This window comes from Talaromyces proteolyticus (genome assembly GCF_021365285.1).
Source record: "Talaromyces proteolyticus strain PMI_201 chromosome Unknown BGW36scaffold_14, whole genome shotgun sequence".
NCBI classification, from domain to species: domain Eukaryota; kingdom Fungi; phylum Ascomycota; class Eurotiomycetes; order Eurotiales; family Trichocomaceae; genus Talaromyces; species Talaromyces proteolyticus.
In genome coordinates this window covers 1097417-1122909 of record NW_025764290.1, presented here as the reverse complement: position 1 = coordinate 1122909, position 25493 = coordinate 1097417, and the positions used below count along the sequence as shown (strand labels likewise).

The 25493-nt window shown below is 45.2% G+C and overlaps 8 protein-coding genes across 8 annotated transcripts; 4 read left to right on the top strand and 4 right to left on the bottom strand.

Moving 5' to 3' along the window:
* Nucleotides 1-70: 70 nt before the first annotated feature.
* Nucleotides 71-693, bottom strand: BGW36DRAFT_364917 (60S ribosome subunit biogenesis protein NIP7; the record flags this gene model as incomplete). The annotated part of the gene is made up of 2 exons (XM_046214605.1): nt 71-408; nt 465-693. 2 exons carry the CDS (start codon nt 691-693, stop codon nt 71-73), a joined length of 567 nt encoding a protein of 188 aa, XP_046066477.1.
* A 1345-nt stretch (nt 694-2038) lies between these two features.
* BGW36DRAFT_329733 (putative MHYT domain signaling protein) lies at nt 2039-5478 on the top strand. Its single transcript, XM_046212806.1, has 4 exons — nt 2039-2540; nt 2593-3154; nt 3207-3392; nt 3447-5478. The coding sequence occupies exons 1-4, from the start codon at nt 2380-2382 to the stop codon at nt 5112-5114; spliced, it is 2577 nt and encodes an 858-aa protein (XP_046066476.1). The 5' UTR covers nt 2039-2379; the 3' UTR covers nt 5115-5478.
* A 325-nt stretch (nt 5479-5803) lies between these two features.
* On the bottom strand, nt 5804-7085 carry BGW36DRAFT_433144 (uncharacterized protein; the record flags this gene model as incomplete). The annotated part of the gene is made up of 6 exons (XM_046221229.1): nt 5804-6139; nt 6190-6415; nt 6477-6544; nt 6601-6681; nt 6745-6941; nt 7013-7085. 6 exons carry the CDS (start codon nt 7083-7085, stop codon nt 5804-5806), a joined length of 981 nt encoding a protein of 326 aa, XP_046066475.1.
* Nucleotides 7086-12352: 5267 nt separating this feature from the next.
* Nucleotides 12353-13871, top strand: BGW36DRAFT_307337 (uncharacterized protein; the record flags this gene model as incomplete). The annotated part of the gene is made up of 2 exons (XM_046212232.1): nt 12353-13565; nt 13618-13871. The coding sequence occupies 2 exons, from the start codon at nt 12353-12355 to the stop codon at nt 13869-13871; spliced, it is 1467 nt and encodes a 488-aa protein (XP_046066474.1).
* Nucleotides 13872-15156: 1285 nt separating this feature from the next.
* BGW36DRAFT_433142 (uncharacterized protein) lies at nt 15157-16903 on the top strand (the record flags this gene model as incomplete). The annotated part of the gene is made up of 3 exons (XM_046221228.1): nt 15157-16058; nt 16113-16203; nt 16259-16903. The coding sequence occupies 3 exons, from the start codon at nt 15157-15159 to the stop codon at nt 16901-16903; spliced, it is 1638 nt and encodes a 545-aa protein (XP_046066473.1).
* An 86-nt stretch (nt 16904-16989) lies between these two features.
* BGW36DRAFT_68232 (uncharacterized protein) lies at nt 16990-18185 on the bottom strand. The gene is made up of 3 exons (XM_046222515.1): nt 18082-18185; nt 17727-17959; nt 16990-17650 (listed from the first exon to the last, which is right to left on the bottom strand). The coding sequence occupies exons 2-3, from the start codon at nt 17888-17890 to the stop codon at nt 17077-17079; spliced, it is 738 nt and encodes a 245-aa protein (XP_046066472.1). The 5' UTR covers nt 17891-17959; nt 18082-18185; the 3' UTR covers nt 16990-17076.
* Nucleotides 18186-19733: 1548 nt separating this feature from the next.
* Nucleotides 19734-20488, top strand: BGW36DRAFT_390346 (uncharacterized protein). Its single transcript, XM_046217469.1, has one exon. It carries the CDS (start codon nt 19866-19868, stop codon nt 20328-20330), a length of 465 nt encoding a protein of 154 aa, XP_046066471.1. The 5' UTR covers nt 19734-19865; the 3' UTR covers nt 20331-20488.
* A 3843-nt stretch (nt 20489-24331) lies between these two features.
* Nucleotides 24332-25330, bottom strand: BGW36DRAFT_307033 (hydrolase; the record flags this gene model as incomplete). The annotated part of the gene is made up of 1 exon (XM_046212204.1): nt 24332-25330. The coding sequence occupies one exon, from the start codon at nt 25328-25330 to the stop codon at nt 24332-24334; it is 999 nt and encodes a 332-aa protein (XP_046066470.1).
* Between the last annotated feature and the right edge of the window lie 163 nt (nt 25331-25493).

Sequence of the window (25493 nt, the reverse complement as noted above, 5' to 3'; positions counted from 1 at the left end):
ATAAACCTCCATAACAACACAACAAAACATCAACCCACATCATCCATGGCGTGGGAGTAGGGGTATCTATCTATGCAGCAAACAGCGTCTCCTCATCGCGCAAATACTGGCCGCAATCCGCCTGATTAATACACACCGTCTCAGCAGGCCCTAACCGCTGCACGGCTGCCGAGCTCTTCGCTGCAATGCCGAAGCCTAGCGGCATCTCGTTGCTATCGAAAACAATCATTCCGTCGTACTCGTGGCAGTCTTGTGGCCAGCGCTGCGTGTGTGCCTTGGCCACGTGCCCGCCGTACAAGAACGGCATAACGCCGTTGGATCGAAGGAACACCTTGTGTCGTGCCAATGGTGCGATGATGGAGAGCGCGGTGATGTGTAGCCGGAATTTACCGGATTTTGTGAAGCGGCCTGTACACAGCGAGATAAGCGGGTGCTTCGAGTTAACATAAGGGTGATGGACTTACCAAGACATGTGCCGCAAGCAAGCAGATTGTCGCGCGAGATGGAGGTGGCTAGGTTTGCGAGGGAAAGACGGAGGTAGTAAACGCGGCCTTGCGAGAGACGAAAAACATAGCGGTCGGGTTTTGACGAGGCGCCGTCGAGGTTGGTGAGCAGCTCTTTCACGGACGAGGAAACGTAGACGGTCAGCTTCTCGAGCACGGAGCGCAGCTCTTGTTCTGTCAGGGAGCGCATGGTGAAGATGGGCTCGCTCTTTTGCTCATTTCAGAACGCTGGACTGTTGTAAAGTCGCAGAAGAAAAAAACTGAGGCGGCGAGAGGGCCGCCTCCGATTGGCTAACACTGGTCGGCGGCGGAGCTGCTATTAGTCCGTGCCGGCCAATGAGAATATTCAATTCTGCTCATACTATATCCGATATTATCCAATATTATCTCAGAATGGATGAGAGAACTGGTTTTGTTAAATTGGACATTGATGTTGTATTCCTGATGAATTTACCTGGATTATTCGATGGATTTGTCTGTATTGCGAGTGTATTGTAAAAGTTGAAACGTAGCTAGGCGTGACGAGGTAGCAGCGGGCGAGGTCATGTGATTTGAGCGTTTGCGCACAATAACAAAACACCAGGAAGCTCCTGTAGATTGGCTTCCTTCCCCATGGTTGGCTTTCTCCATAAATAACACCAATATACTTACTGTTGACTGGCCAGGTCAATTGAAAGGCGAGGCATGAATTTCAAACCATTAGTCTAGTATATTATGCAGGACGAGCCGTTGTAAAAGTTTCCTTTACGCCACTAACACCAAGCGCCAAAATTGAGAAGCCTGGTTGGCTTGTGGCAGGCGAGGCATTAATGTCATTAGAGGGGATTGACAAGGGTGCCTGGTCGCCGCTCATGAAACAAGGTGCCAGGCCAACAGCCCCCTATCATGCGGCGTGATCACACTGTACACATGTTTATGCAAAGGGAACTGGCTGAGTGATGCATCAAGAGAAAACAACCAAATGAAACCACGTACACAGTTGATTATTATTGATCCTATCTCGGCGCACGGAAATAGGACAAACTCAATCATAATTGGCCAGCAATGCAAGAATCGTCGAGCCATGTGGCTCCCCACTTTTCTGATCCGATCTCAGCTCCATCAAGGCACAAAAATCTTGTTATTATACGCGATTCCGCCGTGTTAAACTTTAGTGATATTCACTCTCACACGGGCTGGCCGTGCATGTCTTACCTAACGAGCTTGTCTACTGCTAGCTAAGACCAATCCGATGCTAACAGGAGTCACGCAAGCCGGCGGACCTCGGCCAGGACGAGACAGTGGCTGGCTGGTCCGGCTTGCTTGGGCTTGAGCCTGGAGCATTCTACCGACGCCAATTGATTATGGCCTGCATAGGATCCTGGAGCTAGCCATTGCTCCATCCGATCCACTCAGAAACCCACGGCGTTGGCACCTATCTGATTCATGCGTGTCTTTCTCCCGTAGATTAAGTTCCAAAAAAATGCTTCCCACTACCATAATGTGGATATGTTTCTCAGCCTCTTTGCAAGAACCAAGGTTCGATCGAACGATTCCGTGGACCTTCTCTACAGAGTGCTCACTATCGAAACAGACCAGCCCAATCCAGGTCCACAATAGAGTTTTTTACTTGCAGGGATCAAAATCGCTTCGCTCATCTTCCGTACATCCTGCAGGTTGGCGTTAGTTACTAAGGAATTCTCCTTTTTCGCGTCTGCCCACGCGGAGAGGAGAGGAGCAAGGATCGATCTCGATCTTCAGGAAAGATGGAAACTGGTCAACCAAACGAGGCTTAGTACATGCAGAGCTAGCACATGATTATTATACTAATACTAGCACTCTCCTTCATTTTCCCCTCTCTGCTTATGCATGATATTCCTTCCCAAGGTGTATCAGCATGGCAGCACCGTCAGAAGCGATGGAAAACGGCCTCGTGCCTATGCCTGTCTCCTACTCGGCAGGCTTCATCGCTCTTTCCTACATTATCAGCGCCATGGGCTCGGCGACATGCTTGGAAATGCTGCATCGACGGACATCTAGGTCTGGTCTCTTTAATTGGTATGTTCTCTTGCATCTATATAGCCCGCACATGTGCTGAAATGGAATACAGGTATTTGCTGCTAACTTCGTCGCTTGCCATGGGGGGAATTGGCATTTGGAGCATGCATTTTATCGGTAACCGTGCTATTTTCCTCGGCAATGGCACCGACCAGGATCAGATCTCTTACAATATCCCGTTCACTATGTTCTCCCTCATTCTGCCCATCGTCGTGCTCTGCGCTGCCTTTTACACCATTTCCTCTGAAGAAAAGCCCTCGGCGATCCGTCTCATTCCAGGCGGTTTCCTGACCGGCGGCGCTATCTGTGCAATGCATTATATTGGGCAACTTGGTATCTCAAATTATCGCTGTTCGTATGCAGTCGGGAACATCGTCGGTGCAGCAATTATTGCCATCGCCTCGGCTACGGTAGCTCTGACCGTGTTCTTTCGATGGAAGGCCACCTGGTCGAATAGTTGGTGGCGTAGAATGGTCTGCGCTGCGTTCCTAGCAGGTGCTGTGTCCGGTATGCATTGGACGGCTGCAGCGGGGACGACGTATCGACATCAGCCAGGTACAAGCGCTGGTGGTGAATTATCTAGAAATCAAACTGTGATTATTTGTGCTGCATTGGTGAGTTTCTAATCGAAATCCGAGCCTTTGGCTTTCTGTTCTGACGGAGCAGTCTTTTGCCTCTTGTGTCATACTATCCATTTGCGCTATTGTTGCTGGAGGCAACCGACGTCGATCGAAGACTCGGGCCAGGCAGTTGGTTTTATCTTGCGTGATTTTCGACCCCGCTGGTCGTATCATGGTTACACCACAAGCGTTGCTGCCGAGTCGTAAAGTTGTTGACCGATATATCGGCCGGGTGGGTTCATCTTCTCTAAAATCCTGAACTACAGCATGTCTGACAAGAAAACAGTCTATGAAGGATGATGACTTTAGCCGCACGCACCCAGCTTTCCTATGGGCATTTAGGGCTTCTCGTAACTGGACGCTTGTCAAGGACATTATTCCATCGATGAAACGGACTTTACAAAACAACGAAACCGAAATAGACCGTCTCATTCGCCAACGCGGTGCCAATCAGGACACCAATGAAAACCTTCATTTTAGTTTTGACAATCTTTTTAAACAATTCTTTTGCGTGTCAGCCCAGGAACTCGCTGACGAACTACGTCAGCCCCTGTCTAGTCTCGGTGAGCTGTATAATGAAGTTGTCTCAACCGCTACCCAAGTTTCTCGGTTTCGACCTGAATCATCCAGGCCTGCTCTTCCACGGATTGGAAAAGGTCAGCTCATGTTCACCGTTCGCCAGCTAAGCAGTCAAGAAGAGGCGTCGCGATTTATGGCAAATGGTTTTAGATTTGCTCCTATTGAGCGCGTGACAGCCACAATGGCAAGTCACATTCATGTACCGTCAACCGAATTGTCCGCTCACCTACACGAAATGCGAGAGTATTGTCGCATTGAAAGGGGATATCCCCCTGGTGTACACCTGGTCACATTCGCCTTGCGTCCCACCGTCCATGAACACTTCGAAGTCCTCACAAAAATGAGCAGCCCAATCGGTTTACCTAGTTCCTCACTCCCAAATCTATCCCTTACACAAGCCGACCTGGATTTGATATCACAAATGGATGACTGTTCACTGACTACATGTCTCAAACACCTCTCCCCTCTGACGGGCGGAGGTAGCCGCAACAGCAGCATCAGTAGCGCAGAAAGCCTACAGATTTCACCGAAGAACACTTTCGCAAACCACCTCTATAGAGCGATCTTGGAGCTTGTCGCTTCATTACCCAAGAATATAGCGCCTGCTGTTCGATTTTCAGGGAAACCACTATTAGCGCCTTGTCGCAGACATCAATCATCCTCTGATAACGACTACTGCGTCTTGCTCTGTTTCCGTGTGGTATCTGCATTGGATACACGTATCTCGGAACCTGACTTAGCTTTTATTCCCTTGAAATTATTCAGAGTGCAGGAACAAGTCAATGATAGAGCCGCTGAGCGCGAGCGGTTTATGAAAGAGCTGAATAGCGAGTTCTCCTCTTATTCCGCCCAATCCACGGCTAACCACGACGGAGCATCGTCGATTAAACCAACCAAAAACCGAAACAACTTTCTTCCATGGTCTTTCTCAACCCCAAAACGAAGCCATCAACAACAAAATCACGAATCTCGCTTGCAAGGCGGGGTGTCGGAAGAGTCCCTCGTTCGCCAACTCTCACGAAAAAGGCCAGGCAACCTCTCCATCTCGAATCCCTTTGTCAATGAGATTTTCATTAGCAAGGAAGTCAGAGTTGACGTAGCTCGGTTGGATGAGGTGGAAATGACGAGCACGGCTAATATCACCCCTCTCCCTTCGCCGACCATGTCGCCTGCGGCATTTGATAACACGTCTACTACTTCTGATCCGGTGGAGCGGAGGACGGTTACTATTGAAGGTGGGCAGGCAAGGCCAGGCGCTGGCTATGTGGATGAGCTGTATAGGCTGTGTATGGGGAGTAGCGTGAGGATGCAGCCTGGATATCATCCGTACGGCCGTGCCAGTGACAGAAAAAGTCACAGCTCGGCTGAGGAGTAATTATGATTATGGCGTTCTTGGTGTGTTTGATTATGGTTGCACCGATAATACAGCCTAGCGGACTGCTAGACATCGAGCCGCTGGGTGGCGAGATGGTTTAGACGGCATCTCTTACTACTTATCGCGTTAAGTGGCCGATAATGCTGGTATTTATTCTAAAGGTGATCACCTATAACTCGTTATAATGATTATTGTTTCAACAGGCGAGAGATGGGTCGGCGGGTTGAATTAGCTCCGTAAAGCTATATTTATTATGAATCATTATTGTATAGTAGATTATGAAAAAAAATTTTCTTTCACTTTTTTTCTAGCTGTATGTCAGCAAATAACATGACTACATAATGAAGGAACTAAATTTGGATTCAAATCTCAGTATATATTAACTTTTCCCACTAATCGCTGATTAGAATACTTTATATACATCTAATCAAGATCACTTTGATTGGCCCACGATAGTAAGAGCGGAGAATACAATCAGAATCGTCTACCGCAATTGGTCGAATATCAGCCAGCATCTTGATCTTGGCAGTACACTTTTTATATAGGGAATCAGATATTTCGAGTTTTAGCTGCTCAGCCCTTAAGTCTTGACTTCATTGCATTCTACCTAGTGATCTGAGGTGCAAAGGGCATGTATCTAGCCATCTTGAAATCAATCCGCTGGATTGATGATCTCGTACGTACTCGGGTTACTGATTACACCATTTGCATGAATACTGCCTTGGAAAGGCGCAGAAACCGGTGATATAGTTGTTGAACGGAATACTAATCCCAGCCGCCTCAGAAACAAGCCCTTCGATATCCTGCAGTTTCTCAAGCTTATACTTCCCCTTGCAATACGCAGCATCAACCGACGTCATGCGTGCTAGGAATCCGCCGAGCGGCGTAATACCGTTGCGCTCGCCGATCCCTAGAACAGAGGTATCGATATGCGTAGCGCCGGCTTCGAGCGCACAATACGCATTGGCGATCGCGCATCCCGAGTCATCGTGGAGATGCATTTCAATGTCACACCCAACAATACCCTCAATACGCGAACCAGTTGGTAAACCTGTCGCGGAGAGGCACAGCCTACGGTGTCTGCAATTCCAACTCGGTTGACCCCAATTTGCTCAACGGCCGAGTATATAGATAGAACATCGACGAGGTCGGACCGAAAGGAGTCTTCGGTCGAGAAGCGCACTTCGATGCCCCGCGACTTGATGTACTTGATGACTTGGATGGCGGTTTCCTTGATGTGCGCGATATCTTTTCCGTGGGAGTGTTCGCGGAGGTGGGGAGATGCGCCGATTACGACGTTGCTGTGCATTGTTCAATTAGAGCTTGAATTTCTGTTGATAGGGTAGGTTGGAAGATACCTACACACCATCGACTCCAGTGTCAACTGCGATTTTGGCATCTTCCATGTGACAACGAATGTGGGTGAGAATCTATCAATGAATCGTCAGCCGATGAACGGGTCAAGTTATGTAAGGATTAAAAATACCTTTGCCTGCAGTCCAAGTTTAGCAATAACCTCACAGTCCTTTCTCGACTGTTCAGAGGCGCAAGGGTTGGTCAGTTCGATCTAAGCCAAAGTTATCACTAATTGATTCTATACCACAAGCATGAAGCTTTATGAAGAACTTACATAGTCCACCCCGAAATCATCCAATGCTCTGGCGATTTCGATCTTTTTTTCTGTTGAAAAGAAGGCATTGGCGAATTGTTCACCTTCACGCAGTGTGCTGTCGATGATCTGGAACCGAGAAACGTTGCTCAGGAAATCCGTGACTGGAATATTGTGGGCATATGGATTCCTGGGTGCGGAGCTTCGTTCAATAATTCCTTCAAGCCGTCAATAATTGTAGATGGGAGACTGGTAATTGGGACGGGCTGTATGAGATGGATTAACATACGGTTGCCATCCTGGGCCTTTTTAGTGGAAGGGTCGGTACGGAAATTCCGATGAGGATCAAGTGAGGACCTCATCTTATTAACACTGTGCATTTTATAGACCAATTTTTGAAATAAATACTTGAATCCCGAGTTTAAGAAAAAGACAACTCGTTGGAGACAAGAGAATCCTCACCAAAACAAAGTATTGGGATGAAAGTTCCTGCTTATGTATTGTAGTTCAAGAACTGTTCTGTTTCTAGGATAAAGCGTAGTTGATGACTCATTTCATTAATGACACCCCTGAAAACAACGGTCTGCATGCAAGTTCTGTACTGAGTCATCGCGCAGTGTTGGTCAACAGAATGCGGTTAGTAGCTCTCTCCGCAGAAGACATGGTGAAATACCGAATATCGTTCGGAGAGACTTCATTTGAAACATGATTATTTATTATCCAGCTCAATTGCCATGAGATTACGGAGTGTCTTGTTGTAAGAATTTATTTTGATATTACGTAGGTTGTACTTGAAGTCATTGAGATCTTAGAAAAGGGTTTGTGTCAACTTTATATTGCCATTGAGCTATTTTAACTCAGTGATATATCTGACAATTCTAGTAAATTTCAAGGTATGTTATTCACCTTAATTTGTCGACCACATATCAATCGATCTGTACTAGTGTATGAGTCAGTGTACTAATCACGTGACAATATACGCACTTTAAAGTCTTCAGTGTTTGGAATTAATTGAACAATAAAAGCAAAGAATGTGGGACCCTAGGAAAGAATATGAATGATGTAAGGAAAATGACATCCTGCAAGTTCTCCTTTACAGAGCAGTTATTGCTGACGCTAGAACCCGACATCTTTTTATATCTTGTTTGTGCTACTCTCCCAATGTCTAGGTTTAACCTCAGGGAGAGCTATGATTGTGAGGTTTTGCGCTGACAGACGCCTTTAGCATTCAATGTTCTTTCGTTATTACAATAACCCTAACACTAGTAAACTCTAAAAGATGACAAACTTGCTACAGCACGGACAACGAGCGGCATTGTAACACTGTTGTACTGACTGCCTCCAGTGGAGTAATTTGGATGCATGGAGATACATATTTAGGAGCTTTTGAACTATAGGTGCGTGTTACTGCCTGTTACAGGCTCCATTTTCGTTTTGCTCACTGCCACGCCTCGTAGTTGCAAGACACTATAAGTTAGAAAAGATGATGCTTCAAAAAACCGTTTTTTTAATACCTCTCAATTTAGTATATATGTATATATCCGTCCCAAAACCAACTTTTCCGTATTGCCAATGAAAACGCCTTTCCTATCACCCCTGTAATCATTCAGCCATCAGCTGGTAAGGAGAGGTCGAATATGCGGCAGTTGAAATGAGAGGTGGTCATTGGCGCGGGTTGCCCCGGGATGCTAAGGAGCAAGCAATCTGGGGATATAATACTATATACCAATAATATGCCCTAGTCTCTATATACAGCTCTAACGAGCTCACATGTAGATCGGACATCGATGATCGCCATGCCTGTTACCGGCCGACCACTTCCCATTAAGCTTAGTGACTTAGATGAATGCTTTCTGCTTCGTGCGAGGGCGCTATTTCAGGTTAGTGAGGTTTCCTGGTGTTTTCGTCCCTGTGTGGGAATACTAGGAAGCGAATTGTTTCTCATTTCTCATTTCTCACTTTTCACTCGTCATCGCCATTGTTATTGTCATCTTATCTATCTCTCTCGCCATCCGGACTGTACATCCTCTATCCTCCGTCACGACGGATTCAGGGCCATGGTACTCTCTGCAGATGCTCACAACCTTCTTCCCTCGTCCAGCACAGACACCATCAACCCGCCACCCGGGGTTTTGGCTTCGACCATTTCATATCTGGGCTTCGGCGCCAGAGCAAGCCACTCTCCGGGCGTGAATGTGGCTGGATGACTCCATATGGAAGATCAAGTATCTTTTCACTTACGATAGTGTTCTTAAGATACTTAAAAATTATCTTAAGCTTTTAAAGGATCATAAGAAGATTTTAGACACTTTCTAAGATGTTTTAATAAAGAAATTTAAAAGGCTATTAATATAGATAATAATAGTTATAATCTTTTATATAGAGAGTTCTGATTAGAAAAGTAAGTTATAATTTTAATCTTATTTGCATATTTTAAACTTTCTTCTAATAAATGTTTTAATATTAGTATTCTACTTCTTATTGCTAGGTGATAAGAGCTGTTATTAATAGATAAAATAATGAGCTATTTATTATTAACTGGGACTTCACTTAGTTTAGTTATTAATCCTATGATCATAATTAAATTATGTATGACCTCTATAAATAAAAGACGTTTAGTAATCTTAACACTGTTATAATAAGACTTATTAATGGTTATAACATATTAATTGACAAAATGGTTGTTTAGATTACTATTTATATAGGTGTTTATCTAATTAGCTGGTGTAATAGGCGGTTCTAGAAGGGACTGAGGGTGACCTCTTTAGAAGTGATTATGTCAGGCTTAACGGCTGAAAGGGACCTTATAGTGAAGGGATGGGAAAGGGATAGAGCATTCTTTCAGAGCAGCTCGCTAGCTCCTCTTTTTGTTGCGAGATAGACCAAGATCAAGGAAATTCTCGGACCATTCCTTACCTTGAAGCACTCTCAATCATACTAGCCCACAGGTATAAACTCGAATGTTTTGTATATTTATTTAATGTGGATCTTAGATATCGAAGAGATCATGGTTTGATTGATTGATAATTACGGTGACTGGCTAGAAAACAGCCGTGAAGTACCCCTATAATACCCTAGGGAAACTGTAAATCAAATGAAAAACGTAGCCCTACCTGTCACCTGAAATCAGTATGAAATACTCTGCCTGTTACTGCTCACCGATTATCGACTAAAACCAGTCTTACAATACGGCCTTGGCAACACGGAATGTACAGCAGTTATTTGATACAGGAAACGAGTTTCGAGGCCCTAATGAGGTTTTGTAGACCTCGGATAGAGACGGTTGGGTCATTTTCTTTTCGTTTTCGGAAATTCGAGTTGACGCAACGAGAGTAAGTTGGTAGAGGGATGACAGCCGATATGTTTAATTATATATTTCAAGATTCAAGACCATTGGGTTGGGGTGGATCTAGCCTCTGAGGATGACGTTGAAGACTGTTAAGTCCAACAATCACTTCGATCAACCCACTAGGCTTCAAATGTTATTGCAATACCCTTTTGGAATTGAACTCTTGATCGAGGACTTAATGGTAGCTTCTCAAGAACTTTCTGAAGAGTATGATCATGTTCCTCAGACCTCACTCCTTCCCCTGCTCTGTGTCGAGAATCATACCGTGGTTGTTTCTCCGAATTGAGCATCTATGCTTACGAAAACTTGTCTGATATGCTGCGTGTATGCTTGACTCGCCAGAGCCAACATCCTAAAGTTGCGCTGTTCGGTAGCTAGATGCGTGTTGTCGGCGATTGCACAATTGGGATCCAATTAATTGATAAAGGTTAAACCATCAGTAGATATATTCCTGTGAAAGTTTACCCACAGAGAGAAAAATATGCTCTTTTGGAAGCCTCAGGCAATATAGATCACGTGGCAAAACGCTCACGTGATTTATGATGAAAAGTGCTCTGGATATCCGCTCCTTTCATTTCCATATCATTTTTATTCGAGGCTGATATTATTATCTTTTGTCAGAATATGATATCGACTGGAAGTCTGCAGACCTTTCTTCTTGGCTGATCGGGCTGATCGGACTGATCGTCGATGTCATACTTTTTAATATGAGCTTGATTCACGTCAACATGTTAAAAGTTCTCCATGTGTCTGTGACCTATGGGTGTGTTTGCAGAGGTTTAGCAATTTGATAAATATAGACAGATCAGCATTGAGCATGCAACGGCCTGTATTTAATAATGGGGCTACTAGGTATATTCCCACGGTGTCGTTGCTGCAGATCACAGAAACATGAGCTCAGACCTGCATGGTTTGGCATCAGGCACGGTAGACGAGGTCTAAATATCAGTTGACCCCTGACGTGAAAACTGAGCTGTGCCTGAAGCTGAGGCAGCGCGGAAATCGCCAGCGATTCGGCCCCCGCCGGAGTTGAAGTGCAATTTTATTTTTAATAGTGTGAGTCTTGGTTGGTCCGCTTTCAGCTCAGCGGATAAGACGGATGCGGGAGGATGGTCGCTGAGTTGACTCTGGCAATGAGTGGTGTAGAGAATCCGGGGAAGTCCAGTAATAAGTGATAGCAATTTATCGATGATGATCACATTCGGCTGAGATTTCGAAAAAAACTTGATATTTCACCGTGGCGTACAGCGTGGCTGCTGTCTGGCTGTGAGGCTGAAAAATACCAGTAATGTTGGTAAGGCGGGTCTGTTGGGGGCGATCCGAGCGGGCCAATATTAAGAACCATGTATTTTACTTTATTTTTAACTAAGCGAACCGCTCGATCAGCAGGTGGTTTGGCGCGGTGAGTTGGCGATTTATGTCAAGTGTTCTTGGCTCTTGTATTTGTAAATGTGTATTATGCTGATTTTGGGGGTGCGATGGTATTGACAGGAGCGGAACAGTACAAAGGCATGCATGCTGAGATGTCGACGAAGCAGAAAGCGAGCTTTTGTTACCGACAATAAGGCTGCCCTGTTGCGGGACTGATTGTGAGCGCCAGTCCCAACGCGGCATGAGCGGCTGGCACGCTACCAGCCAATGCGTCCATTCCGTCGGAGGCAGAATTGTTGTCACCTCTCTGATTGGTGGGGGTCCGGCTTGTCGAACGCTTTTAGTAGCCGCTAGTTTACCAGTGGGACCAGACGAGTAGATCCCAGCACGCTCATTGGACAGAACTCACAAAATGGGGTAAGACTGGTAACTTTGGGTCGACGGCTAGACTGTATTCAGGCAGTTTTTCTTACCCCCACCGCCGGCCACGGGTGCTGATTGGCGGGGTATCAGAGATGAGACACGATGGCTGGTCACAGTAGGTAAGGGTTGGTCACAACAATACGCCATACGAGAGCGGCGGGCACCGAATTAGTACGGGAAAGGTTGGCCTCACCACGCCTGCGCCTTTTTCGACTAGATCGTGCCACTGCCAGTCTGACAGCCATGGCTCCTGTCGCTTGTCATCTCGAAACGCGATAACTCTGCTCGTGTCGTCTCTATCCTATCAACCCCCTGGCACGTTCTATCGCTGTTCCTTCTTCTGTGCGACCTTTTTTTTTGCTTCCCACTGTCCCCTCTTTCTTTCCTCCGGTCCTTCCTGCGAGGATTTGGACTGGCCTTACTCTCTGCGAGTCTCCCCGTCTCCCTGACTGATCGATCAAAAGGGGGACGAACAAAGAAAATAAGATGAATTATAAATACAGCTTCCTGCCCAGCTGGTCGTACGGACAGGGTCCATTCCAATGGCGCTTCAGTCGCATGACATATTTCGCAACAGTCATTTTTGTCACACTGCTTGTGTTTTCACTGGCCTACGTCTACGCTGAAGAACCTCCCTTTTGGCCGTCGGCACAATCACCACCACATTCCAGTAACGATCACAAGCCGCCTGGAGCTCCGCATGATGATGACCGACCCGGTCCCGACCTGGAGTACGGAGACGGAGACATCCCTCTGGTTAAACCAAAGGATCTGCGAGTGGTGGGAGTCATCTTCTACGGCCGTCGCGACCGCTCGTCTATTCTCGAATGCTATACCCGACAAAACCTGGTTTCCAACGGTGGCTGGCTCGACCAGGTGATCTGGGCGCAGAATACCGATAACGAAGACGACTTGGCATGGATCGACACCGTCGCTGCGGCATCGGATGGGGGTTACAAGCTGGTGCGCATTGAGAATAAGGGCTATGGGAATGTCTACAAGGCGGCATTCACGGAGCGGAATACCATCTACGTCAAGATCGATGATGATGTCGTCTTTATCGAACCGCAGGCCATTGCCAAGTCGGTTATGACCCTGATCAGCAACCCACAGGCATTAATGATCTCCGCAAATGTCGTCAATAGTCCTGCCCTAGGCTGGTGGCATTATCACTCCGACGCGGCACACTCATTCAAACCTGAATTAATTCCCAAGAACCCTGAGCTGGCTACTCGAGGCAACGGGATGTGGAAGACCTCCGACCTGCCCTTTTGGGATGGAGACGCAAGCTTGGACTTCAAGGATTTCGATAACTTCTCCAACTTTTTCCATGTCACCGAGGATGAGGATATTCCTAAACACCGCTGGCTCCCAACCTCCAAGGAAAGCGATATTTACAGCTCGAGCATCGCCGCCACCGATGCCGAGGGTGGCCCGCATCTGACGAAATGGCAGATTGGCGCGCAGAACCATTACTCTTTTTTCACAAACCTCGAGAACGGCGAGCTTGGCAAGTACGGCATTTCAAAAGACTATGGCAAGGGTACTACCTGGTCCATGCGCAATCACCGACTGAGCATCAACTTTATTGTCATGCATGGCGCTGATGTGCTTGACTACATGGATGTGATTACAGCCCATCCACACGGCGACGACGAGCATCAATTGACTGTCGAAATGCCCATAACGCTCAACCGACGTAAGTTATTTACCCTTCTTGAACGTAATTCTTCAGTTACTAATTCTAATAGCTGTCCTCGTTGAATCGCACTCTATCGTCTCTCATTTCTCGTACGGCCCCCAGAGGTGGCTTCACAAAACCGATATACTAGAGCGCTACTTCAACTACGCAAACGAAAACGTATGCCCGGGCAAGAGCCTCGTCGATCCATTGAGCCCGAACATGAAGGTCCCGTCTAGCCTATCGTCAGCATCAAAATACCCTTCTAGCCCGTCTACATCGCGTGTGCGACGAGGCTATCGCAGAACAAACGATATACAATGATAAATCGACATAATAACCGTATAATGTGTTTTTTCTTCGTTGTGTTTCTATCTGGTGCAAATGGTTGGGCCATTTCGTTATCTCGGAGTATGGTGTCTGATATCGATTCCTCATCTTAAGCCTGTTACGGCCATCTTGTATATTTCTTCCCTAGTCGATAGATTTGGTGTACATATTATTTATTAACTGGAACGCATGGCGAGGGTATAGTCTGTTTATACTGACCACCAACATACTGGATGCTTATATAGCATGACATTGAATCCAATTATGTGGCTTCAATGTGGAAACAATTCAATATTTGCATGAATATAAGCATACAAAAACCAAGAATGCAATCATTGGCACCCTTGAATTCTGTTATCTTCCCCATCGAAACCTAGACATGACAACCACAATATCCCCTTCGGCTGAGTCCCCATTGCTCGATTCACCCTGAATATCCCAACCTAGCAACTGAATCGTATCGTCTGTCTTCAATGTGCAACATTACAGCCCTCTGTCTCTCCACAACTCTATTTGAACATCCTTACTGGTACCACCTTGTTCCCTCAAGACCACTATTATTTGCATGTCCAGCCAACTTGATCTCGCCGCCCATGCATATCGCAGCCCTACAACCGCTGTGTGCAGTACCGCAGTGGCGAGGGGCATCTTTCTGACTCGTAGATATAGTCATAACACTAGTACAATAAAATTCATCTTGGTAGTGAGTTAACCAATTGTACAAGGCTGTGACTGGTGACCTGTGCCATATGATGCATCATGCCGCAAGAATCCCGAGCAAGGAGGGCACATGAAGCTACCGTTCATGAAGCCATTTCATGTCATTTGAAGTACAGAAAACTAGTGCATACACTTGGTTTGTTTGGCGTTGAGCTTGACATAGGTCGACCTGAATGAGGGGCGGATGAATGCATTGATCGCATTGACCGCATTGACCGCATTGACCGATCAAGGGGCCGCTGGTTGATCAAGAATTCCCATAAAGCCTTAATCAAGGCTGTACAAATCTGCCCTGTGATGGTATTTTGATGAGCCCATCAATCATTCGCAGCTAAGGCTTCCTGTCACTGTCATAACGATCAAAACGATGCCGATAAACCTTTTATATTATAACCACCTAAAATCCAGATGTGTGAGGATCGACTCAAAAAAGAAATAAGATGGACTGGCGGAGTTGCCCCACAATCCCGCCATTTCCTTGCGGACTTCATCCGTCATGCATTTTTGTTCTTGTTCTAATCTAATCGAGAGTGGAAAAATCAAAGGATATCGACGGAGTATGGATCAATATAGTGGCTGCTGTGTCGCGTGTCTTTATCCACAGCAGTGCTGTGTATGCGCTTACATCCACCACCCCTCTGAACAGCCAGTAGATCCGTTCTTCGCGACGCCACCAGATCAGTTAGAAAGTCAAATTTGGGATCTTGAGCATGGATTTTCGCCACTCGAGGTCGATGCCTACCGTCTCCCGCTGAATATCAGGTATGAGGATGCTCATACAGCTGGGATTAACGCTAGCCTCGAGTATCAAACTCTATATCCAACTCTATATCCAACCCACCAGGATTTCTTACTTGATAACTTCGGAAACGTATATGCTACGACTGAGGTTACAAATCTGGCATCAACTACTCATTGTCATACTGCTGCCATAGAATTCAACTCGAATGAGTTTCATACTGAGTCTTCCGTTCTCGAACCAAATTCGGCTGGTAAATACCAAGCTATCCACTACCAACAGCCGAATACTGATCAGGTTTATTTCTGGCCCACCGACGCTGAGGGTTTCAGTAACGACTTCCAAACCACTTACAGCACTCTAGACCATATCGCTTCACACGGTCAGACCTGGCCGCAATACCAAGATATACAGCCCCGTGACGATGCAACCGAAGAAAACAACACCGAAGCCGAGGATCTTTCTCATCAAGAGACATCAAACACCCAGCAACTACCAAAACCGAAAAAGAGGAACTTGAAAAGAGTAGCCCAATTGAATAACTCTAGTACCGACGATGCAAGAGCTCTATCTATCCCTCCGTGCCCCACGCAAAATCTTGTGTTTCCCACTCCGGCGGCAACACTTGGTTTCAATACCAGTTCACCAAAATGGGGATTAGATCAGTATATTCTTACCCTGCGGCTTGTCATTAAACAGGCACTGAAAGCTACACGGTTATGGTGAGTCAAGAACAAGATAAATCGAACCTGATCAAATTTCTGATTTTCTGTCAGTTCGGACGAACGGCAATCTATTATTTCTGATGGTGTTTTCTGGGCGGTGAGAGAAGCATGGCCGGAAGCTGAAGGGTTTTGGAAGTTCACGGTGTGTATAATACGATCCTATTCTTGCTTCCATGGCTAACGTCTTTGAATTGCAGGCTTCATTTCGAGGATTCGTGCAGTCAGAAATCTGGAGGAATTTCCCATCCCATGCCACATACTCTGATCTCCACGGCGCGTATCGCCCTACCGCACTTCAACTTTCTATCCCCCACTCCCCGATAATAGATTGGATGCCCTGGCCCGAATTACGAGATCGAATCATTCTTGTGCAGGATCAAGTGGATGTCGATCACGTTTGCAGAGCGCTTATTCAAAACGTGGTCTCACATCGCCGACTCCGACCAACTAAATCTATAACGGGCGACGATGATCCTGAAAGCTCAGACCTTAATCAACCTTCGTTTCGTACCTGGGATTTACAACTCCTCGAAAAACAGAGCGGGTTCAGCCCGACCGGTAACGAGGTCGCGTATCGGCCACGATCGGTCGGGGTTGTTGCGCTCGAAAAGGCGTATGGTCTTGTCTTCGACGACTTTCTTACGCAGAAACTGCACTCGTCGTTCTTCGACGAATTCCCGTTTCTAATGTGTGAGAGTGCGGCGTCGAGGTTTAAAGTACAGGAAATTCCGCTGGTGGTTCCGCAGGATTTGGGCTATCCGAAGCCATTGACTTCTGATTCGGTGGATAAGTTGAAAAGTTTGGTAGAGAAGAAAATAGGCCAGCGGATCATCTTGATTTGAGGGCTCTTACTCCAGGGAATGATTTATAGTGATAGCGGATGTTAGATGCATGAACTCATGGCTCACGATACAAGAGCTAAATGTGACTATTAACACGTCATTCCAGATGAATCATCTTGCATTGTACATATTTAATTTGTAGCGTTTCAATCAAGATTTCTCATTGGTGAGGATCAATGGTAGATAGCTTTAAACCATCCCCAATTCTCCTCATCTTGATGCGGTTGCAGAGGAAAACCTTCATTGCTTTCACTGGGGATGGCATCACGCTGAGACGGAAGGGAATAGACATCAGAGGTTTGATTGTCCACTCTTGTTATCACTGTGGCGTTCACAGTTTTAGACATTGGTATGCTAGATTGAGACATATTCCGGGTGCTTATTCCTGCAGAATTGGTTGCCTGGCCTGAACGTTGTGTTTTAGCGACATCGTTGTGTCCAAGTGATGGAGGCTTTGGCAATAAAAGCGCTTGGGAGGATCGTTGTGGTGTGGTCACAGCTGTGGCGTTGCTATTATGTGGTTTGTTATATTTCTCAGTAGAAAAAGGTTGCTGCTCCTGCCGTTGCGCTGGTCTTCCAAGTCTTCGCTGTGGTCTTACAGACCCACACGGTAGTCCTGCGCGTCGACATGGATTGCACGGAGTATCGTTATCGCAACGGGTTTTGGACTGCGAGCAGGAATCGCAAGCCGTGGTAGCCCGGGCCCGTTGCGAGCTGTGCGAACGAACATGACGCATAAGAACATCTCTATTCATTGTTGTGAGCGGAAATTCCCAGAAAACTGTAATAGAAAAAGAAGCCAAAGGCAAAAAGAGTGTCTCACTTTCGGTTAAATGAATAACAGCACAATGGACAGGTATATGGCCGCTCCGAAGTATGTCGTATTAAATGCCGTTTTAGGTGCTCGGCTCTTTGGAATTGTCGACAACAAATCTGGCACGAGTGTTGCATATTTTGGGGTTTAATATTATCATCCATGACTGCCATTGATAGCAGATGCTATTCGTTGGTAATTGGAGTTTGTTGGTCAGACAAATTCCATCGGGGGAACGGGAGCTACCAGCATTATTCATTAGTGAGTGGAGAAGGGGGTGCGAATATTATTCGCTATTGATTTACGCATAGGAAATAATGTCCTAATTGGGGTTTCTAGACAACTAGGAATGCATGTGGCTTACAGAGAGATCCAAACCTCCTTTGTACCATGTTTGTAAATGGTGAAGTTTTCAAGTATGGCAGGGTATCTGAGCAGTATATTACCGAATCTTTCGGGTCATTGTCCGGCAACCCGTTATGCCGAACTAAGTCATGCGCCCATTCCAGTGCAGTTGGCATTTCACGACTTCCTGCAATTAGGACAGAGTAAACTTTGCGTGCAAAGCTGTTGCTTGGAGTGCGACTGTGAGCAGAAAAACAAGAAAAGTCTCGGGTCCTTGGAAAAGTGACAATGTTAATATGTCAACAAATTATACGACCCAGCTTCCAGAGCAAGTCATCTTTTGCACAGACTCGATAGGTAGCTGTGTGTTCCTAGGGACAAAAGACATTGTTCGCCCAAACCTTGCAGATATGAATGTACCATTGGAAGGTCGGCAACCAGTGTGCCATCCTCAAATCGTTGGGCAGTTGGCTGGTCCCACATATCGAACAGTAAAGGAATAGTTCTCGAGATTGATGTTGATTCAGGGAAGGGATTGAGACCGAGCTTTAGCTTGCTGTTAATGATTTGAGTAGTGTCTGATTTTGAGACGATTTCCGGCCAGTTGTCAATTTTGCCTGAATTAACGAGAAGTCAATATTTAGAAAATTCAAGAAGTAAGAGACTGGTATAGCCCGCACAAGGGAAGGTTTCCTTCAGAATTCGAATTGTGTCCCGTCGAAGAAGCCAAGCTCTTTAAGGAGCTATTGACCGTAGCTTCCGATACTAGCCATACCGGCCCATTGTTCTCCAACAGGAGCTATGAGCAGGTAAAGAGGCGCGCGGCATCCTCAGGTGAGGAGGTGAGTAAAAGTGCCATTCTAGACAACAGTTGTAGTAGCTTTTTTAGGAAAATGCCCCAATCGATGACTGTATCTGTGAATACTGAGAGTTGGTAGCGGGCCTCTAGGCTAGCGAGGAACTGCTTCAAACTCTTCAGTGGCAACTTCTCTGCGGGGATTTGATTCCCTCAGCATCACGTCGAGACTAGTCGAGGTATATGAGACCGGCTAGGCATCAATATAATGAATCTAGACTTAATTCTAATACCTATTTCAATATATTGTTATTATCGAAACTGAAGGCATAACTGTGGCTGCATGAATGACAACCATAACAGTTACGCTGCGGCGTTACAGTCTTGGCGCCGAGCCTCCACAGCAGTAAAAAAAAAGGGACCCCCATGTTGTGGAAATCATTAGAATCGTTAGACATCAAACTCATAATTAAATATAAAAAAATTACAATGAAGTTTTATCATAGCCAATCCCATTCGGTCTCTGTGATATCAGATCTTACAGGTCCTAGTTGACTAAGGAATCGACTAAATACACAGATAGCAAACGTCTAACAATATAGAGTTATCTCTCAGCGCTAAATCCACCGTTCTTGTTTAGATCAGAGAAAATGTAGGTTAAATAACAAATGCTACCTGTTGTCATCTACGAACTGGATTTACTTGCTTGAGAAAAACGTTCGGTGTTTTCGGGCTCCTTCCGGGAGTCAGCAATAACATATGGGGGCCAGATGTAACCGTACGTCAGCTATGATGATTCAGGAGTACTACTGAAGTCAGCAAATTTGATGTTTATTTTTCTAGGAGATGAAAAGGGACTTTCTATTTAAGCCTTCGCTGCCTTTCTCTTTATCTCTGTGCAGTTTAAATAAGCATTCTTTTACAGATCTGTATACCTCTCATTATCTTTTCTCAATTCCTCTTTAGACTTTTTCACTCCTTTGAAACAACACGTCTAAATTACCACAATGAAGTTCACATCTACCTTGACTGCCTCGGCACTTGTGCTCGCCTCTCAAACCATGGCGATGCCCGTCGAGAAGCGCGATATCCCATCCTCCTACTACAACGACATGCCGATCACTGGCTCAATTTTCGCATTTGGTGATGACGCCTCCTGCAATCAAGTTTTCTACAATTCTGGTAGCTGCGGCTTTTCTACCTACTTTCCCTCGTTGAATCCTAGCTCGACCGGTGCCGAACTGATCGCTTTGTCCGCATCTGTCATGGACCAGTTTGGCGCCGCTCAGAATGACGAGCTGTGTGGCAAGACAATTGAAATTACCGGACCTAACGGCGTAACTAAGCAAGCTGTTATTGCCGACAGGGCCGGTGCTGACATTATTGATATGTGCTCTGGTCTCTGGACGGCCTTCGGAAGCCAGGACGGCGACGGAACCAACATCCAAATTCAGTGGAAAGTTGTTCAGTAGTCATCTTGCTGACATTGGAGACCGCAACGTTTCCGTATCTTGATTTCAAGCTCATCGACACTTTTGTTAATTCGGGATCAAGCGGCTGCATAATTCGAACTGCGGATGCGGTTGGTTGGGCCATTCAACTGCGGATAACAAGGATGGTTGGGTGCGCTATGTACATATGTATATATTTTCAAACTTCGCTGTCTATAGTCAATATCGATAGATTTTATATCACTCTTGCAAATGGGTTCCTTTAGGCTCTCCACTCAGTAACATTTGAACAGTGAAAGAACTCTTGACGATTAGAGAGTAGGCAAAAAGGCTGTGCATTAACTGTCTCAATGTATAATAAAGCAAAAGAAGTGCGAATCTTTTTAGGAACCGGGCAGTTATTCCAAGGGCAGAACTGTTAAGTTAATAAATCTGCAGGATTTAGAGCTAAGGAAACTTCCTATAGAAAGAGTACCGTTGTGGGTAAAATGAGACTTTGCCATGAGAATCAATATCATCATAATATGGAAGGTAGAGGCAATTAAAACACAATCAACGTATCTAACCAGGCACCTAATCGTAACTTCATTATATATTCCAGATTTGTTGATATATCTTCTCTTACAATCATCAATCTCTTCCAGATCTTAGAGAACATTCTTTATCAATATATTCAGGATATCGGGATGTGTGAAGTTATATATAGATAGCACCTAATATTACATCAATTGATATACATGTGCTATGGATACGTCTATTCAAAGCAATTGTAACATTTCGAACCGATATCTACATGTTACATAATAATAAATTGATTGATTTTTCTAGCTCACACATCATTGAAGTAGCCACTAGCATCTTTAATCCGCATTTTCCATAATAAGCTTCTTCATGTCTATCTAACAATGGATATACCAAATTGATTAGGGCCTATACTAATCTTTTTCATATCGTATGATGTTTCCAATCATATATATTAACAATATAATAGCATACCTCACTTCTACCTCTTATAATACAATGCTGGCAGGTGAAGAGGTCAGGAAACTGTCAGGCATGCGCCGAATACGGGTATGTTACTGTTACAAGTGGGGCAATATTGAGAATCATGCCTAAATTGGCAACATTACTGGCTAGGGATGAAATCTTATTACACTAGTTGCGTATTCAGAACGGCAACATTTCCCTTTAATTAAGCTTATTTCTTCCTAACTAGGCGTTGATGAGACAGATATGTTCTTCCCTTACTTTATTTCCCTTGCTTATTCATTTGTGCGTGTACTTCTCCTTCTATGCCTCATCATATATATATAAATGATATCTACGTGTGTATTTGCCCTCTATCTTGCTCAATATGTTGCTGACCACATAAAAACATGTTGAGATAGGCCTGTATAGGTATACATTAGGTGCTTTTTACCTACTGTCTTAACTAACATGTTATTAACTGCTTAGAAACACTCTCAGACACGCGAGGAAGGCCTACAGTTGCATATATGAGATAGGTTTCTACACACTGCCCTACTCAATGCGTTGCTGACCCATACTGGCTGAAGAACACGCGCAGACAGGCAGGCACATTGGCATGCCTCTATATAAATAATTGAGATATTATTAATAGTAGTGCTTTGGAAGCTATGACTGCCACTCTACACTCTGTCAATACATTTCAATATGGGGACCTTTGATGGGAAACTTGAACTAGCGTAATGGTGGGATTCTTATCCAGACTGGTAATGGTGGCGTTTTGACAAAGTTTGTAGACAATCGATACAGGGCGGTATCTCCCACGATTTCCCCATATTTTAGGCAGTTTAAAGTTATCTATATCCAACTATTTCCTAGAATAGACAAGACATGAATTGACCTGTAATAGCTATAACTCTAAGACTGGTGCAGATCTCAAAACTAACGGTATTGTATCTTCATTTTAGTAGCCGTGTGGGCCACGTTTTCCACGTGAACACCGTAAAAACAATTTTGTAGTGTTTCGACTAATCTATTTCGTGGAAAAGACACATGCCTATTTTCATCCAAACAACTTCCATCAGGAAAAGGATATTCTGGTCCAGAAACACATCATCAATGGTTGTAAAATCGATCAACCATCCCGGCAAGAATGCTGCTTTGTCCAAAATACACTCTGGATTATCATTGCTGTACTTTTTGGGTTGCCAAAAGTAAGTCTCAGGCGTGTCGATGGGTCTGCAAAAACTCTGACATTGCTTTAGTTAAAATGCAAATTGCGGTTAGACCAATTGAGTATTGAGTATGTAGATAAAGATGAGCAGATGTCACTGAATAGATTCATAATGCAGTACTCAAATATATGTTCTAGAAATCTCCAGTTCTTGGTATATCATCGAAGAAAGTTATACTTTACACTATAGAAAAAGGACCAGTATATTTTGTGAATGCGGTCGTGACACCATTCAATGTCCACTTTTGATTACGTGCTTTGCATTTGAGATTCTTAAGCATTAATCGCTTCTGCTGACAGCTAGTTGTGGATTGTAAACCTTTGACACAATTTCTTTTTGAGTTATTAGAATAATCAATCGTGTTACGTCCTGCGTTAGGGTCACTAATAGTTCGATATATCCGAGCTAGAGATCTGGAGCCGTGAAGGTGAAGGGTTTGCTATCCATTGACTTCGGTGATGCAAGCTGCTGACTCTAACATGGTTGTTTCATAGCTTGAGATGGAGTTATCAGAATATCCGCATCTGTTATATCCATCGTGCAATAATGGACGTGCTTGGCGCAACCCCCCGATCGACGTCTGCTAAAGTTTTGACAACAAGACTAGAAGCATAGGAGATAGAGACGAATATATTGGATAAAAGCGGCTTACACCATATTTGATACGACCCCAACTCGGCAGAATTGTACCATAGTGGGATCATTAAAGTCAGAAACCCATTGTTTGTTACTTTATTTGGTTTTGTTCGTTGTGCTTGTTGAGAGAAGCCTACATATTCAAACTACGGATATAATGAGCAAGAGGTGGAATGGAAAAAGTTCCATGAATATATAACCCCCCAAGGGGCCGTGGAAATGCCTACGATGAAGGTCGCTGGCTGAAATTGACGTTGTATTTAGAAGAGGTGAGAATACTGGTGATTGCATGGCCTTCAATGACGGAAACTGTGAGAGAATGAACGACAATATGAAGATATTAATGCCTAAGTCATAAGACTTCCCAAGAGAAAATTTGTGGGTGTGCAAATACACAGGGTGGAGAGAGGTGTCTGGGGCACTTAATAGTAAGCTGGCAGTTAGAGCAAGCAGAAATGCCCAAGGTCGTGGTGGTCATCTCCGCAGAGAACGTCACCCTAACTGGAATGGTCACCAATCCGATGTCCTCTGAGTTTTGTATATGATATACTAAGAGCTTCGAGCAGCAATTCTGAGAAGCAGTTCGGCCAGGGCAGGTGAAGACGCGCCAGGTCTATCTTGAAAGAGCTCCAACCTCGATGTGAAGATCGCCCAAGCCACTAACGCTGGTGTCGAAGAAAAGACATGGGATGCCGCCAAGGAGTTCACGGGTGACAACGAAAGGAGAAGTACATTAATCCTCAGGAGGAAAAGCCAAGGAACAAAAAACAATGGAAACTGGAAAGCCACCTTGATGGCGACATGTGCTTTATGGAACAGTCTTATACTCTCGACGGAAAGACCTCGTTCGTGCTGGCGGCTCTGGCCCTCCTGTTGACGACAAGAACTTCCCCGGCTTGAGCAACAGATAGATTTGGCTATCTGCTACAATTCGAATATTACTATTCAAATGGAAAACTTTCAGGGAATTGTGACAAGAAATTTTTTTTTCAGTTCAGTGTCTCCAAATTCTATATGTATAGATCGGAAGGATATCTGCTATCGGAGAGCTAGAGACAATAGTCGATGCAAAGTCATGGTCGACGCGAAATACGGCAGACTATGTTGTATGTGGGCTGAAAGCGCTGCAACTTCACCTATATATACAAACAAAAAACGTCGATTTGTACAATTAGTCCACGACGTCTATTTTCGCATCTCTTCCCCAATTTCCTCCAAAATCTCATTCAGATGACGAACTAATGTATAGTGATCGTCATCGTACTCGCGTAGTACACAATGCGGAAGTCTCCCTGCCATATACCGCATCATGGTTACCGGCGAGTTAGCATCTCTAGTCCCATGCCAAATTTGTATTTTGTCGTAGCTGACATCCTCAAATCTAAAGCCCCATTCGTTTGTTAACAAGCGTGCCTCTTCTACAAAGGCTGCCGATCCCTGGGAGAACCCTTCAAATAAGATTTGGAGTAATTCTTCTCGGCGCTCTTTGATTGATGCTGGATTGTGCATATTCTCGGCAGCTGTATTTTCACTCTTATCAACACTCTCAAGCCAGTTGTCTATCCGCCGCGCCACTGTGCCTGTCTCTACTGCATGTCGTAAAATCCACAACAGCATATCTGACCCTGTAGTCAATACTGACGGGCAGTTTTTTGCCGCCCACGAAGCAACTCTTCGGTAGATCTGTACATCCTGTGTCCCAGCTTCCCATGGCCCAGCCCCCGCCAGTACACCAACAGCAGAGAGCATTTCCGGTGGGAGCGAATACGCGCATGCCACTGCATAAGGCCCACCTCCAGAGCCTCCCAGGACTGCAAACCGCGATAGCCCTAAATGACTCGTCAAAGCCCGAACGTCCGCTGGCCAGTCCATAATACGGCGTTGTGGCTGCGGAGTTGACAGGCCGAAGCCCGGGCGATCAGGGGCGATAATCCGCAGCCCATGGCGCTGTATCATATTGCCGGATAATACGCCGAGACCCTCGAGACGCGATGAAGGGAAACCGTGAAAGAATAAAAGTGGGAGGCCATTTGGACTGCCATACTCTGCAAACCCTAAAATTCGGCCGTCATGTAGGGTGACTGTTTGATGGAGTCGGGTGTTGGCGGATTTTGAGGCTGTTTTGGCTGTATTTAATGCCGATAACGAAAAGCCCGATTGGTACACTTTAAGTGCTGAATTCATTTTTTCAATATTGGCATTCGAAAAATAATTTTTATTATGAAATAGGGAAATTTTTTAAAGCATATTCGAAGCAGGCACTTGAAGGTTATATAGTGGTTCTGACACATTTAGTAATGTCGATCATTCCCGATTCGTCGTTATCCAGCGCTCCGGAATCATCCTG